General features: G+C 38.2%; 1 protein-coding gene across 2 annotated transcripts in view; it reads right to left on the minus strand.

The window, feature by feature from the left end:
• Positions 1-16,560, minus strand: part of PHEX (phosphate regulating endopeptidase X-linked) — a 235,341-nt gene that overhangs the window by 80,374 nt on the left and 138,407 nt on the right. For both annotated transcript variants that reach the window (XM_049767418.1, XM_049767420.1), the window contains exon 13: positions 2,882-2,959. In XM_049767418.1, the coding sequence (XP_049623375.1) occupies positions 2,882-2,959 (78 nt within the window). The remainder of the gene's footprint in view (positions 1-2,881; positions 2,960-16,560) is intronic.

The following is a 16,560-nucleotide window of genomic DNA, read 5'->3' on the forward strand; positions in this document are numbered from 1 at the left end:
TGAACCTAGATTAGCTATACTCAAGGCATACTACCTATCTACTGTGCTACCTCTCTGACCCTGTCATGTGGATTTTTTCAACACCTATCAAACTGTGATAATCACTTGGGTATAATTGTGTCTACTTTGAGAATGAGTTAAATGAGAGTCATTTCTTCACAAAGCTACTTAAAAATCTTGATGTCTAATTACATCAGTTCAGGCCCTGGAGAAAGAATAAAGCATACCATACACTGCAGTCTGTTCACGTTTGATTTATTTTCACAAAAGATACTTTTTTGAGTGAGTCCTTAAATTTTGGGTGTTTACTTTAAACAGCAGCAGAATGCCAACAAAACTTGATAAACTAATACTGTAAGTGAGCCTTGAATTCTATCTTATTTGATTAAAGCTTGAGATGGCTTCATCTGTTGGAACCTTTTAAATCAATTTAAAAAACCTGGCTACTGTATGAGTTAATTCATAATGAGTCTTCCAAACACAAATAATTTACTACCATAGAGCAAATTGAAGATGTCATAGCTAGCACTTATACTGTGTGCCAGTTCTATATGCATTAGAATCTTTAACTGATATGATCCATACTCTGCCCAATATGGGAGGGATAATTTTAAGAACCTTTTTGCATATGAGGAAACTGAGACACAGCGGTGCTACATAATCTCCCCTAGGTCATACAGCTAGCCAATGGCAGACTGCAGATTTAACTTTAGGCACTTGGATTCCAGGATCCACGGTCCTAACAACTATAGTAATTTGCCTATCCAAATTCTACTACTGTGCCCTTAACTCTTGAGTATTTTGCAGTTGTGTGCAACTATCTAGTTATTCTGGTCAGGTCTTTTGTTTTCTGCTGAAACTTTTCTTAGCAGCAAGAGTTCTTGTGTTAGTTCCCAAAGTAATTGTTATCCCATTTATGGAAGCCTACTTAGGTTTTAGACTTTTGTAGTAGGTGCTTTTATGGTTCTAAAATCTCACTTAGCCTAGTAATATTCAAAATTGGTTATTATCCCAAATAAATGTCCAAATAAATAAAAGAAAACAAGCCAAGTTAAGTGATCTTCATAAGATCAAGCAACTAGTGAGAAGTATAGGCAGAACTATTCCAAATTCTGTGTTCTTTAACCACGGGCCAATATGAAATCTACTCTTCTGTCTTCCCAGCTATCTCTGGGGATTTTGCTGCCACCAACCCTGACACTCTTCTGGTCATACTGAAAAACTGCCTCACAAGGACCCCTGAAGACCTCCTTCTGGGAGGGAGACAGAGAAGTTCTTGAACCCTAGTTTCAGTCCTGACCCTGACACCTGACAATCACCTAAGGTCTTTGAGTCTCTACATCTTTTTCTGCAAAATGGAGATAAAACCAATTTATGTCAACATATCTCTGTGGGTTTTAAAAGTAATGTACATGAGTGTGCCAAGTGATTTAAAACTTCTTGTGTGAGGTTTTGGTGTTCATATCTGCTTTAATTTTGTATTTATTGTATCAGTGAGGCTTTTATTGTTAATAAAAACATGGTCTGCCTGAAGTTTGAAAGATGGGGAAGCAGCATTATTTTCTTCCATAACAACTGGATTAGAACAGAGTAATCATACAGAGGGTAAGGCTCTTGCCTTGTACTTACCCAACCAGGGTTCCATCCCCAGAAACCTATATGGTTCCCCCAGCCCCACAAAGGGTGATCCCTGAGCACAGAGCCAGGAGTAAATCCTAAGGAGTAAGTCCTAAGTGTGACACACAAAAAAGGGAAAAAATAAAAAAGAAAAAAAAGAAAAACAAAGCTGGGTCATAACTTTAAAATGCCCTATATTCCCTATATTGAAGTCCTAAGAAAAAAACTTTCTAACCAAATATTTTTATCACTTTTGACTAATCTTGTGAAATTCTGATGTTCATTCATATACAAAGTGAAAACTACTTTGGGATATGTGACTTATCAAACCACAATTTCAGAAAAGATTATACCTCAGACCCATGGATATATATTTATCTTCCTTTTTACTTGAAGGGGTCCATCTGGAGATGCTTTGGGGATACTTCTAATGGTACTGGGGGTGCCATTTGGTACAAGAATCAAAGTCAGAACTCCTACATGAAAAATTTGGGGTTTGGTCATTTGAGACATCTTCTTGATCCCATTCCCACCTTTCATTCTATGTAAGGTAGCCCAGGTTTCTTACAGAATTCCCAAACACCACTTTTTAAAGAAAATAAAATGGTAAAAAACAATATTAGTTTTTGTAAAATAAAATTTCTTTACCAGACTATTTCTAGGAAAGGAAATAGCAGTGCTTATGATTATAAAAGCCTATAATGAACATATCTCTGGGAAATACATGCCCAAAAATATTGGAATAAAAAAGAATTATTACTATTCTGCCATCAGTGACTTACTGCAAATATACTATCCAACTCACATTAAATTATAGACTCGTATGTATATGCACTTAATTTGCCAAAACACTCATAAAGTTTAATGAAGTTAACTCCTAGCAGGCAAATTTATTACTAGTCATTTAATATGAATGAGGCCCATAAAGATTGTTTAACAACAAATATCAATGCATTCATCATTAGAGCATGTCCACTAATTGTAAGAGTCTCAATTTATTTTATCCTGTTCTTACTGATCAAATTAGACTGAATGCACGATCATTTGTTTTATGGTATCTACTCAGCAATGCCTTCTTTTCTGACAACTCTTTACTTTTCCTGTGCTCTAAATCTCGTATTGAGGGTGGTACTAGCCAAGGAATGAATCAAAAGTTGGTGCTTTCTGGCACCACTGAGTCTAATTGCTTGGACTTGGGTTGGTTGAAAGGCACAGGGCCAATAAAACTTGCCAGAAAAAAAAATACAATAAATTTACCACTTACTGCCTTAAGGTCTTCATTAACATGGGTATCATTCATTATAAACTCAGGATAGCCAACTTTTGCCAAAACAGCTCTTGCCTATAAAAAAAGAAATAGAAAAATGATGTCAGAGTTTCAGCACTTAAACTATTAAAATGATAACACATGGGAACACAACCTTCATCTGAAAACAATGTTTACTGAGTATCTACTATATGCAATCCTCTGTGAAGGACAGTGAGGATTTAGAAATGCTAAGCTAAGAGGAAGAACATTCTACAAGAGGAAAAAACAAGGACAAAAATAGGGAGACTGAAACAGAGTTTGTGAAAGAGCTGGGGAGAAATGTGTTGTTACTTCCCTAGAAAGTATATGAGAAATCAAGGCTGGAAAACCAGGTTGAGGCCAAACCACAGGACTGTATGACCACCATATTTAGCAATAGATGTCTATAACTTTTAAAGACCTATATTTCATGTTATACTTAAGAGATAACTAAGTATGATAGCAATTTCTTTCAGCTACCTCATCCGTACAGCAATATAAACAATGGCCATGAGGCAGGAAAGACATAGGAAGTCAGCATCTGGACTAATTTAAGATGTGCTACCACCATGCTTTTGAGAGTGATACTAAAGATGCCCTATGTTGCATAGTAAAGAATGAACAAAGGAAAATTCATCAGGGACATATACGAGAGTCTCACATTAGAGATGGGCAAACTAAAGTCCCTAGGCTAAATCTAGCCTCTCTTTTCTCTACCAGCTTTGAAGAAGCTCCCACACAATCTATGGTCACTGGTATTTTATACTGAAGCAGGAAGGTTGAGAAATTAGGATCTCATAACCCTAGCAGCCTCAAATATTTCCTCTACCCTTTAAGAGAAAAGGGTTGCCAAATCAAGCTCTAAAGAAACTTTACTGCTCTACAGGAACATTATTCTCCCCTCTGCTCAAAACCCCAAAGAGCAATTTACTCAAAGTCTGTACAGTGCCATTGTTCTGCCCAGACATCCTTAGACTCCTTCTATCACTTTTATACATCCCTTCCCAGAATCTCTGTTCTGTTCTAATGGTCAGCACCGTCAACCTTTGCCTGTGTTCACCAAGTTCCTTCCAGGGAATTGATCTGCCATTGGCCCCGTCCCGTCCACTCACCCCAGCAGATCACAGCCAATGCTTGGCAGTAGAAAAAAAAATACAAACACCCAGGACCTTTGCTTCTCACATCAGGGCAAGCTCTAAAGAATTAGTTGAGCTTCGTAGTTTCCCTTTCCCTTCCCCTGATCACACCTGTAATGGTAACCTTGTCTATCTCAACAGTGATTTTCCTGTGGAAAACCTATTTTCCTATGTATTCCTGAACAAATCATAAATCACTTGCAAGCAAATCCTTGTCTCCAGTTCTGCCTCCAGAGGATCCGATATAAGACAGCAGACAACCCCAAATACATTGGTTTTATTCCAAAAGGGAGGCAAAGCAAAACCAGAGACCTTTACAATATGCCCTTGGTAATGAGTTTTTCCCTTTAGTCCCTTTCAATTTTCCTCACTCACGAAATAAATAGAAGTGATACATTTTCTTTATCTTCCCTGAGATAATTCAAATATTAAATATTAGCAGAAACCTTGAAACTCAAGATTCAGAGAGGACTTTACAAATGCTGTAGGACACAATCACAATGTTTTGCTGTTCCAAAAACTCAAATATAGCACAGATCAAATTCTGCCTTCAAAGCCCTGTGAGTTATACTAAAAACCTGATGTGACCCAGATAGCAAATAATTAAAGGTTAGAACTCTGTACCCAACATCAAAAAAATATGTCATATGTTCATAGGTTACTTTGTTCCAAGATGGTTTCACTATTTATTTCATTAAATTTTTCCCTGTATCTCATCAGCTTAAACAAGTCAGTAGCATAACTATAGCAAATAAAGAGCTCCATATGGTTACGCAAAAGAGAAATACACAAAAAGCTGAGTCATCCACACTTGTTTTCCAAACACTAGTCTTTCCAGAGAACACTAGTGAATTATGCATTATTTTTCAAGTCTAAGTTCTGCTTTGGGACCCCCACTGCATTATGAAACCTCACAGAATATATTATCTTCTGCCCTGTCCCTGTGGGTCAATGAGTCCTATTTCATTATTTATTTAGCATGAAGCACTAATTGAAGTAAGCCAGAGTAAAGATAAAAGGAATTCCTATTCATCTCCCAAGGTCACATAGACAAAATGAGCTAATGACAATAGTAATGACATTGCCAACACCTGAATACAATGTCGTTATTTCTAAAATGGTAGGTCCATATGTATGCCTCTAATTCAAACTCAAAGACTCCTTCTATACCATCAGCTGTCAATTCCATATCACCTGACCCCTTCTAGATACTTCCCTGAAAGAACAGTGGTATCAATAAACAGCAAAATGCATGTTGTACTATATAAGAAATATTTCCCACAATGATGTAGCTAACTAAAACACCCCAAGGCTTTTCAAAACAATGTACATATTTCCATACCATATTTTCACAACATCTGAAATAAAGCTTCATGTAACAACCAGCTCTCCTTTCTCAATAGAGTAAGCTCAGAAAGAGACTGTAACCTTGGACAAAGCACTTTACTTTTCTGCCTATTTTCTACTGCTTGCTGTCTGTCATCTACCAAATAACCATTTTCCTGTCCTTTCCTTACCATCAAGGGCATCACTTTTACTCAGGATGACAATGAACTGAACAACAACAAAAAAAAACTGTATTACTCAGATGCCCTTCCAGCTATCACTGACTATGGGATTCATATTGGCTCATTCTGGCCAATGGAATATGTTGAAGTCCTTGGTCCACTTCCATGATTCCATTTCTTAAAGAGGGCAGATTCGGCTATCACATTCTCCCTTTAAGTTCAGGGTTTCTCAATGTTATCACTATTGACATTTGGTTGAGCCAAATAATTTTTGTGGTGGGTGCTATACTATAGGTTTTTGGGCATCTAGTAGCATTCTTGACTTTTATACACTAGCAGGCAATAATAACAACTTATCACTGACAAATATATCTCCAAATATTGATCCATGAATAAAGTACAGCTTTGCATGCAAATGAAGTAACCCAGATATTGTCCAATATCTACTAGGGACTAAATCACTCAAGATGAGAGGCAATAATTTATTAGCATTCTCTCTCCTTTCTTCCCATAATGAGTGTGTGATGCCAGAGATAGAGCAAATCATCATGCATCGACAAAGCAACAACTGCAAAGAAGAGATCTGCATGCTACACATGGCAGAATGGAGAACTAATGACATGATATAATAACCTTATCCTGCCTTAACTCTCTCCCATCTCTATGATACAGGAAAATGAATACCTTCATGTTTTTTGGCATTATAGGTCATGTTTTACATTAGCTATAGTCAAATTTAATAGCAATATGTTCTTCCTTTTATCCGATGCAGTTGGGGGATGGACAGTACTACCTTATATATGGTTACTCACATGGAATTAGGATGATACTACATATAAAATACTTTTTATTACTTGGTCCATATTATATGATCAATAATTGTTGGATATTCACAGAGAAAAATAGAGTCCAAGATTCTTAAAGCATGGTAAAATATTTCATGAGCAAAGATAATCTCTAAGCTTCATCCAGGAGAATATATGATTCATACACAAACAAAAAATGTCTTTAGGATCACTGTCTGCAGAGTTAATAAAATGAATACAAAAATACCATGAAAACTAATTTTAGAACTTTTCAAAGAAAGAAGTTTCCTGTAGCATTCCCTATCTTGATTTCTGCCTTTGCTACCTTTCTTTTTCCAATATTGATTCCTTCCAATACCCAATAGATCCTATTTGTTCAAATCACTTACTTGATCTCCAATTATACCCAAAGTAGCCTTTCTTTGGTAATATTCTATGATCTAAAGTGAAATTCTTCTCCCCCACCCAAAACACTTGCTATACCTTAAGGCAGCGTTTTTCATCCACTGTGCCAAGGCACACTAGTGTGCTGTGAGATACTGTCTGGTGTGCGTGGGAAAAATTCCATTTTAATCCGTAACATGCAGCCTTGGGTCACAAATAGACCAATAATTAGAGTATTTCATAATAAATTAATTACAAAATAATGTCTTTGTGTTTATTTGATACATATTCAAGAGAATCACTTTATATAGTCAATATAGGCACAGAGCTAAATTTTTTAAACATTTTCTAATGATGGTGTGCCTCGTCATGTTTTTTTTTTTCATGAAAAAAGTGTGCCTTTGCACAAAAAGTTTCAAAAGCACTGCCTTAAGGCAGCTAATCTACTGCTATAATTGGGGGCCTAAAAATAATTCATTAAAATGTGAGAGACTTGGGCCAGAGTGATAGCACAGTGGTAGGGTGTTTTCCTTGCATGCTACCGACCCAGGTCAGACTTGGGTTTAATCCCCGGCATCCCATAGGTCCCTGAGCCTGCCAGGAGTGATTTCTGAGTGCAGAACCAGGAGTAACTCTGAGCGCTACCAGGTGTGGCCCAAAAACAAAAACAAAAAGTAAGAGACTAATGGCAAGTTAATATCGTATCCCTAGAACAGTATTAGTATTTAAAATAATACTTAATAACCAAAGGAATGCATTGTAATAGAGATTTCTATACCTGAAATAATATTATAACGCTAATTAAATTAAGCCAGTACCCTATTCCACTTAATCATCTGTATGTTCCCACATGGAACACAATATGCAAGATATGAATAATTCGTTAAATCTAGTTTGGTAAATAACAGTGATAGTATCAGGAAATATTAGAGGTTGGAATCTAACACATCTCCAAGAACATCATTCAGGGCTGTTTACATCTAGGCGCATTTCTGTATTAAATAATATTGCTAAAAGGGAAAATATGGAAGAAAAAGATGATATTTTGTTACAATCTAGGGAACTTGGATAAAATAGAGCAATGTTTATGATTCATTGCAGGGCTTGAGAAATAATAATAGGGGTTAAGGTGCTTGACCTGCTTGTAGCCAATTCCTCAGGAAGTTATCTTAAGTATCAATGGGTGTGGCCTTTTTAACCAGAAATCATATTCATTTCCATTTATTCTTGATGCCAACTAAAACTTTATATAAAAAAAAACTTTTTCAGGGTTGGAGCAATAGCACAACAGTGGAGTGTTTGCCTTGCATACGGCCAACCCAGAATGGACCTGGGTTCAATCAGAGGCATCGCATATGATCCTGGGAACCTGCCAGGAGCGATTTCTGAGTGCAGAGCCAAGAATAAACCCTGAGCACCACCAGGGCCGGGTGTGGCCCAAAAACAAAAAACAAACAAAATAAAAGCACCTTTTTGATGGGAAACGTGCTGAGAGTATACTCTTGGCACAGGAATTCCCTCAGTGCTAAGGGGATTATATATATATATATATATATATATATATATATATATATATATTTTAGACCTCATGTGTTTGGACACTTGACCATCCAACCCTGAATCCTGGATCCCAACCTTAGAACTAGCACAGTTCCCTGAACCAGACCCAGGAATCAAACTTCCCCTTGGGGAGTCCCTAATACCACTCCAGCACCAACTTACACCAGGGTAGGTTCATACAACACTCTGATGACAGGGAAATAACAACTTGATCTAAAGGAAGGTTGCCCTGCCTAATCTCCTAACAGTGAGATGAAATCAGAAAACACTCCATGATAGGATCTGTGCAAAAACCAAAATCACTAAGTACAGAAGACTGACTATAGCAACCTCCTCTGAGCAGAACTTTCCCTGGAACCATAAGAAAAAACTCTATCCTAGACTTTGTCTAGGATCTGTGCAAAAACCTCTAATTACAGAGGACCGACTTTGACAATGAAGACCTAGCAGAACGTTTCCTGGCACCCAGGAAAGAAAAGACCTTGGGGTTTGACAATAAACATATCCATAGCCTGTAGTTGGTCTCATGAGAGTATGCTTCAAGGGTGGAGACACCCTGTATATCTTAGGCCAAGGGAATTTCCTTTCTAATTTTCCCAATAATTACTGTACCTATGCAAAAAAAATCATAAAAAATAAAGACAAACTTGCCAAATCAGTACCCCCTTTTTTCTTTTTTTTCTTCTTTTAAATTTTTATTTATAGCTTCTAGTCAGGGGCTCCTGCCAGCTTTCTTTTCTTTTTAACAGAACCATAGAACATAAATCATTTTGTTCAGCCTCATAGTTTCTATGGCTTCTTACAAATTGAGGAAAAAAGTGGATGGCACCAGGGGCAAAGTGGTCTCATGAGCATTGAGTGGAAATAAAAACAATCAGTCCTAAATACCCAACTCAAAGTCAATGACAATAGAATCAAGAGACCCAAAGTACAACAAGCTATATACTAAAGGGACTGTTACACTAGCAGTCCAGGGGGCTAAAGTTGGAGGTATGGGATATATGCTGGAAACAGTGGTGGAGGGAGGTCAACACTGGTGGTGGGAATTGCCCTAACTCACTGTCACTATGTACCTTAAATATAACTGTGAAAGTCTTGTAATTCACATTGGTCTCAATAAAAATTTTAAAAAATGTATAGATATAGATTAGGTGTATTTATAGATAAAATCCCACTGCATTTGTATTTAAACAAAACCTTCTATGGCAATTTTCTATCATCTCTACTATGAAGTATCAACATCTCTCTATCTCAATTTTCTCATTTATATACTGTGGGTACATTTACTTCTAACACTAGTACAGTAATACAGAGAGCTAAAAGCACTGGTATAATAAGTAATTGGGAAAGGAAAAAAATGCATTACCAAGAGCAAGATTGAACTAATTTTTGGTTAATTCTAGAGTAAATATTTTTATTTCTAGGGAGGGCCCAATTCTGCCACTAAACTGGACAATGCAGTAGGAGACAACATGAACATGAAAGACTGTATTTAAAAAAACTCATTCCAATAGACACTGAACTTTGAATCACATTTTTATACCTTAAAGCAATATAGATAAAATTATATTAAGATTTATACTGGGTCACAGGCATAACTAAAGGATAAAGGAGCAGAGATAAAGTAAAAATAAAACAAACTGGCATCTATACACAGTTGAATAACATGAAAATTATGGGTCATGAAATACTCTTTTGTATTGGGTTTGGGGGCCAAACTTGGCAGCTATTACTTAAGACCTAGGCTTGGCTCTGTGCTTGAGATCTGCTCCTGGTCGTGCTCAGAGGAGCATATGTGTTGCTGGATATCAAACCCAGACCTCACACTAACAAAGCCTCCACTCCCCCACTGAGCTGTCTCTCTGGCTTTCTCTTCACCTATATCTGTCTTTGGATTTCTTCAAACCAATTCGTTTTTCTTTTGGGCCACATCTGGCAGCGCCCGGGGCTTCTGTACTCAGGGATCTTTCCTGGTGGGGCACAGGGGACCATATGTGCTATTGGAGTTTGAACCTAGATAGGTTGCGTGCAAGGCAAGTGCCATACCCACTGTACTATTACTCCAGCCTAAACCATTTTCAAATGTAAAACTCATTCTTAGCTCATGGGTCATACAAAAATAAAACAGGTTACACGCCAAATATGGCCTGAAAACCATAGTTTGCTAAGCCGGCATATATAGTTCAATAAGGGTAGACTGTTCTGCATCAATTAATGTCACATGGCATGGCACATGTTTAAAAATGCTTGGCACATTGACGTATACTGCAATAGGGTTAAGGGTGGTGTGTGTAGATTAATGATTTTTCCATGTTTATGCTTTCCTCTTTGCTATTACTGAAGGTACCTGCAACAAATCTTAGTTGGTTATGAGTTTATTTCATGCATTCAAGTGTTAAAGCTAGAGCTTTAAAAAATCCCAATTAAGGAGCCTTGCTTGGTACTCAGTGGTAGAACACTTGCCTTGCATGAATGAGGGGCTGAGTTCAATCCATAACTGACTCAAATTATCAAGTATGCTCCCTGGGGCATATGCTCCCTGGGCAACATTCTCTGGCATCACAAAAAAATAATAAAAATTATCATTTCCATAAAGACAGTTCAGAGCTCACAAAGTGAGAAAAAAGAAAACAGATAGTACAAATGAACTCACAAAATACAAAACACTGGATATATAAATACAAACTATTTAAAGTCTCCAGACTCCCCTCCATCCAAGAATTTTCCACAGGATACACTACTTATTCTAATGCTAATAGGAAGAACAAAACCAAATATACCTGTTTTGACTATGGGCTCTGAAACAGAATATAATTTTTACACAGCTGACCAAACTGATTTAAAGATTGGTTAGGCTGACTGCTTTTCTCCAGAACTTTCAAAGCCACTTTCTGTTAAGCTGATCAGCAGAAAGCAAGATGAAAGGCTCATTTGTTTTAATCCTCACTGACTTGGTTATTTAGGAGAGTCAGGTAAAGTCTCAAATGCCTTGCATGCATTACATCAAACGGACTGCTTTAATCACTTAATTAAACAGCTTTCTGTTTCTTCTATGTAGTTAAAACTTAGCTTATTTTTTAAGCAACATGAGGGGAAAAAAGGAACAAGTGATGATCAACTGCCCCTTTGCAAATTATTCATAACAAAACTTTGTTAAGCTTGCAATGGCTTTGAGAACTTGTCAGGTTTAATCACACTGAGTTCTCATTTTCTCTGATGGGTTCTGTAATAACTGCTAAACATCAACATTCTGAGTGCTAAATACCCAGAACTTCAGGAGACTGTAAAAGAATTACATTCCCCTTCAAAACGCTGGGAGCTTCCACAAAGACAAATGATTGACCAGTGCAGATGCCTCAGCTGAAGATATTATCCTAAGCAGAGGTAATGATGTTGATGAAAATTGGCCTGGAGAACAGGTTTTAATATCCTTTAGGGCTATCTGGATCCCACAAATAATAACAATGCAGTTATCTGACAAATCAAATTTTATCTTCTTGATAGCAATGGCACTGATGTATTATGAATCTTCAAAAACTTTAATTCTGCAAATTGCTTCTGGGTGTGGCTCACCAGTACATGCATCAGAATGGGATAGAGGACAGATAAGAGCCTGATGAATCAGAGGCTTTTCTAAGTGCATGTCTCTGCTCTTATAAGGGTGGAAGACAGACCTGCTCAGGTTTCAAGCCTCCATCTGTAAGCCTGCCTGAATAATGTCCCAATACAGAAGACAATACCCATTTCTCGCCAGAAAGGCTGACCAGGCTCTATTTATCCAGCCCTTCCCTGGAAAATACCAACCCAGTGACCAAAGCCTTAGTACAACAGGTAAGCAGTTTGCCTTGTACAGGGTCAACCCAGTTCAATCCCCACAACCTCAAATGGTCCCCTGAGCACTGCCCACAGTGATTCCTGAACAGAGAAAAAAGTAATCGCTGAGCACATGACCCCAAAACAAAAAAAAATACTAAATAAAAATACCAACTCCATAAATCTTGGAGTTTGGCTGGTCACCCCAACCCGCCCCACCTATACTCTCTCTCTCCTCTCTCTCTCTCTCTCTCTCTCTCTCTCTCACACACACACACACACACACACACACACACAAACACACACTAAAAAGTACATGGCAAGGAAAAGGCTTTCTCTGAACTCTCCTTATAAGCCTAAATGCAAAGACTTTACAAAGACTTCAACTATCATAAATTCCCTCCTTTAGGGGTACAAGAGTAACTTCTATCAGCAGATATCAAATGTCAATGCTAGGATGAGAAATTGCCTATATAAATTTTATTTAAATAAACCTTATCCCTGGGCTGGCGCAGTGGCGCTAGAGGTGTCTGCCTTGCCAGCGCTAGCCTAGGATGGACTGTGGTTCGATCCCCCAGCGTCCCATATGGTCCCCCAAGTCAGAAGCGATTTCTGAGCACATAGCCAGGAATAACCCCTGAGCGTCACCGTGTGTTGCTCAAAAACCAAAAACCAAAAACAAAAACAAAAAAACCTTATCTCTTGGGAATTCTTCCCCCACATAAATCTCAAGATCTCAAGTCATGTCTCATCCATTGCTATTCCTTTAAATCAGGGGTCTTCAAACTACGGCCTGAGGGCCACATGCGGCCCACAGAGGAGTCTGATCCAGCCCGCCAACAGTGAGTGCTGTTTGGTTGCCAAGATACCTGTCAGCATATACACTCAGTGTCACAGTTTCTCAGGGATGACGCCCACGACATGTTGTGTGCTGGGAGGGTGGGCATGAGGGCGGTGTTGAGAGGGACACTGATGTGCCCTTGCACCTGGTGCTTGGCGCACGCGTTGCTGATGATGTCACTGGAGGGCGCCAGACACCACGGAGAAGTACCACATGTGGGTGACTATATGATGTAAAAAGGTGCCTGCTCCACCCCCAGGCAACGTGGTGTCTGTGTGCTGTGCGTGCCTGTCAGTGAGGTTTTCCTCCACTCCCTCCACTGCCAAAGATCAGTCAAAAGTGCCATAGAAATAAAATTTTGCCAGATGGGGGGTTCTGCCCAATTGGGCTGTGGGTGACTCATATGAAAATTCCCCTTTGCGGGTGGTGAGGCGTTCAGTGCTGAAATCAAAGTTAGGGGGTGGGCGGTGGTTGGGAGGTTAGGGGTTCGGTGCTGAATTGCCCATGTGGAAAATTAGGGGTTCAATGCTGAAGCATTTTAAAGGGGTTACAATAAAAATTTTATATGCATATTGCAATTCCTTTCAGTGTTCACATGCTGATTCTGAACATATCAATTTGGGCATTATATAGGGAGATATAACTGAACTATCAGGGACTGAGCTGGTCTGCTTAGAAAAGCCTGCAAGGGGTAAGTGTGCACATCAGGGACGAATGGGGGTTCATACACTATGTGTATATATACACACATATTTGTATTTTACTAATATCAGTTTGGAATCCCTAGGAAACAATGTCAAGAAAAAGAAAAATTGACAGCGAGTGTAGGATATTCAAAGAACAGTGGACTTATGATTACTTTTTTACGCAGTACAAAGAAAAGGCTGTGGGTCTGATATGCCAGAATATAGTTGCTGTGTTCAAAGAATACAATTTGCAACTCCACTATCAAACTCAACATAAAGATAAATATGATTGTTTGGTTGGAGAAGTGAGAAAAGATAAAATATTACAACTGAAACATACACTGACGACTCAGCAAAATACTTTTGTGAAGCAGAAGCAGTTAAATACTTCCTCATTGCTGGCAAGTTTTCAAGTTGCCAAGCTAATAGCGTGCAATGGCAAACCATTTGTGGAGGGAGAATTTGTTAAAGAATGCCTTATTTCTGTTGCCAAAGAGATGTGTCCAGAGAAGGTTGATTTATTTAGTACAGTGAGCCTTTCAGGAGTTACAATGACACGAAGGATTGAAGAAATGGGAGAAAATTTGCTGCACCATTTGCCAAACTCTGCAAAGAAACTTTGCTATTTTTCCTTGGCACTCAATGAAAGCAATGATGTTCGTGATTCTGCCCAACTTCTCATTTATATGTGTGGGACAAATGAGTATTTTGAAGTCACAGAAGAGCTTGCTGCACTGCAAAGTATCAAAGGTACAACCACAGGAGTGGATATATTTGAAAAGGTTTGCTAAACTGTGAATGGTTTGGAGCTGGACTGGGTTAAACTACTCAGTGTAACAACTGATGGTGCTCCTAGCATGGTGGAGTCTAGGAGAGGAGTAATTGCTCACATTACACAAGAGATGGACAAATATAACCATCCTCATCCAATTGCCATACACTGCCTTATCCACCAACAAGCGCTGTGTTGTAAATCACTGAAGTGGGACTCTGTTATGAAAATTGTGGTATCTTGTGTTAATTACATTAGAACTCATGCACTAAACCACAGACAATTTCAGGAATTTCTATCTGAGGTAAATGTTGCCCATGAAGATGTTCTGTACCACACAGAAGTCTGTTGGCTGAGTAGAGGGAGAGTTTTGAAACGTTTCTATGACTTCCGCAGATTACAGCTTTTCTACTTTCAAAAAACCAAGAAGTACCAGAGCTCAATGATGCAGAATGGAAATGGCACCTTGCCTTTCTGACAGATATAACAGAGCTACTCAACAGTTTTAATCTGCAACTTCAAGGCAAGGGGAAGCTCATCTGTGACATGGCATCACATGTGAAAGCATTTGAAGTAAAATTAGGTCTTCTCATCAAACAAGTACAGGAGGAAAACTTTAGTCATCTCCCAAGAACTCAAAACCTGTCAGCGGACAAACCATTGGTTGCATTCCCAAAGGAAATATGTCTGGCTTCACTAGAATTGTTGCAAAAGGAGTTTCAATTTAGATTCAAAGAGCTTCATCTCCATGAACAGGACATACAGCTTTTTCATAACCCATTTTCTGTTGAGATTGAAAATGTCCTTACAATTTACCAAATGGAACTGGCTGAACTGCAGAATTGTGACTCTCCGAAAGATACATTTAAGTCAAGTAACCTTTTGAATTTCTATGCATCTCTCCCCTCTGAGACATATCCAAATATCAGGAACCATGCACTCAAAATGGTAACCATCTTTGGTAGCACTTATGCCTGTGAACAGACTTTTTCAAGAATGAAACATCTGCAATCTCCAACCAGATCAAGATTAACTGATGCCCACTTGCATCACTTGTTACGGCTCCAGTGACAAATATGGAACCGGACATTGACCATCTCATTAACCAAAAGCAGGCCCACAGTTCCCATTGAAATACTAGTGCGTGATCTGTTTATTTATAAATGGTTTTCATTTTATTTATATAAGATATGTGCAGTGTGAGTAGGAATTAGTAGCTCATATAGTCTGGCCTTCCAGCTCTCTAAGGGACCATAATCCGGCCCCCACTTTAAAAAGTTTGAAGACCCCTGCTTTAAATCTTATGCCCTCCTTTAATTAAAAGTAGCCTAAATTCTAAAAAGCCCAAATTCTAACTATTGCTTCAATTATAACTACTACCCACTACGTTTTCTGACTGTTTACCTTAGCATTTTCTCTTATATCAGTTTAGTTCTTTTGTCAGTTTAGTTCAAAGACCCTCCATATTGAACATAAGAAGGTAAAGGAAACGGTTTTCCTCCTCCATACCAACCTAGCTCAGTTATTTATGTAGTAGCTCTGGCTATTTTACTGATACAGCCACAGAGCTGAGTATTTGCCACAGAAACCACAGGTCCTAAATTATTTACTATCTGGATCTTCGCAGATGAAGTTTGTCGGCCCCTCTTCTAGTTATCTAGAAGGCTCCCCAATTTTCAAAAATAACAGTAAAAATAGCAAATGAAGTAGTCAAAGAGACTGTGAAAAGGGTTAGATCACATGCTGTTCATGCAGGAATACCAGGTTCAATTCCCAGAACCACATGGTTCCCCAGCACATCCAGGAGCAACCTCCAGCATAAAATTGGAAGAACACTGTCCAGTATAGGCCCCAAACCAAAAATTAAAAGGTGGCAAGTAAAACTATAGGACAAAATGTTCATTTTTTCCCACAAAGTACCATCAACATATAAACATGTCATATAATAGTTCTTGTCTTTTTAAAGTAAATACTTGAGTTTTAAAACAAAGATAGAAATAAATACTACATAAAAGTCAATGCACTTCTTAGGGAAATGGAAGAAAGATGTGAAAATTATTAAAAATCATTTTCAAATGTCAAAATTCAAAGGTTTTGTAAATACACATTTACTATTCTGGCCCTACCACCTAATGTTCTTCAGTTAACT

The sequence above is a fragment of the Suncus etruscus genome, chromosome X, assembly GCF_024139225.1.
Source record: "Suncus etruscus isolate mSunEtr1 chromosome X, mSunEtr1.pri.cur, whole genome shotgun sequence".
NCBI lineage: Eukaryota > Metazoa > Chordata > Mammalia > Eulipotyphla > Soricidae > Suncus > Suncus etruscus.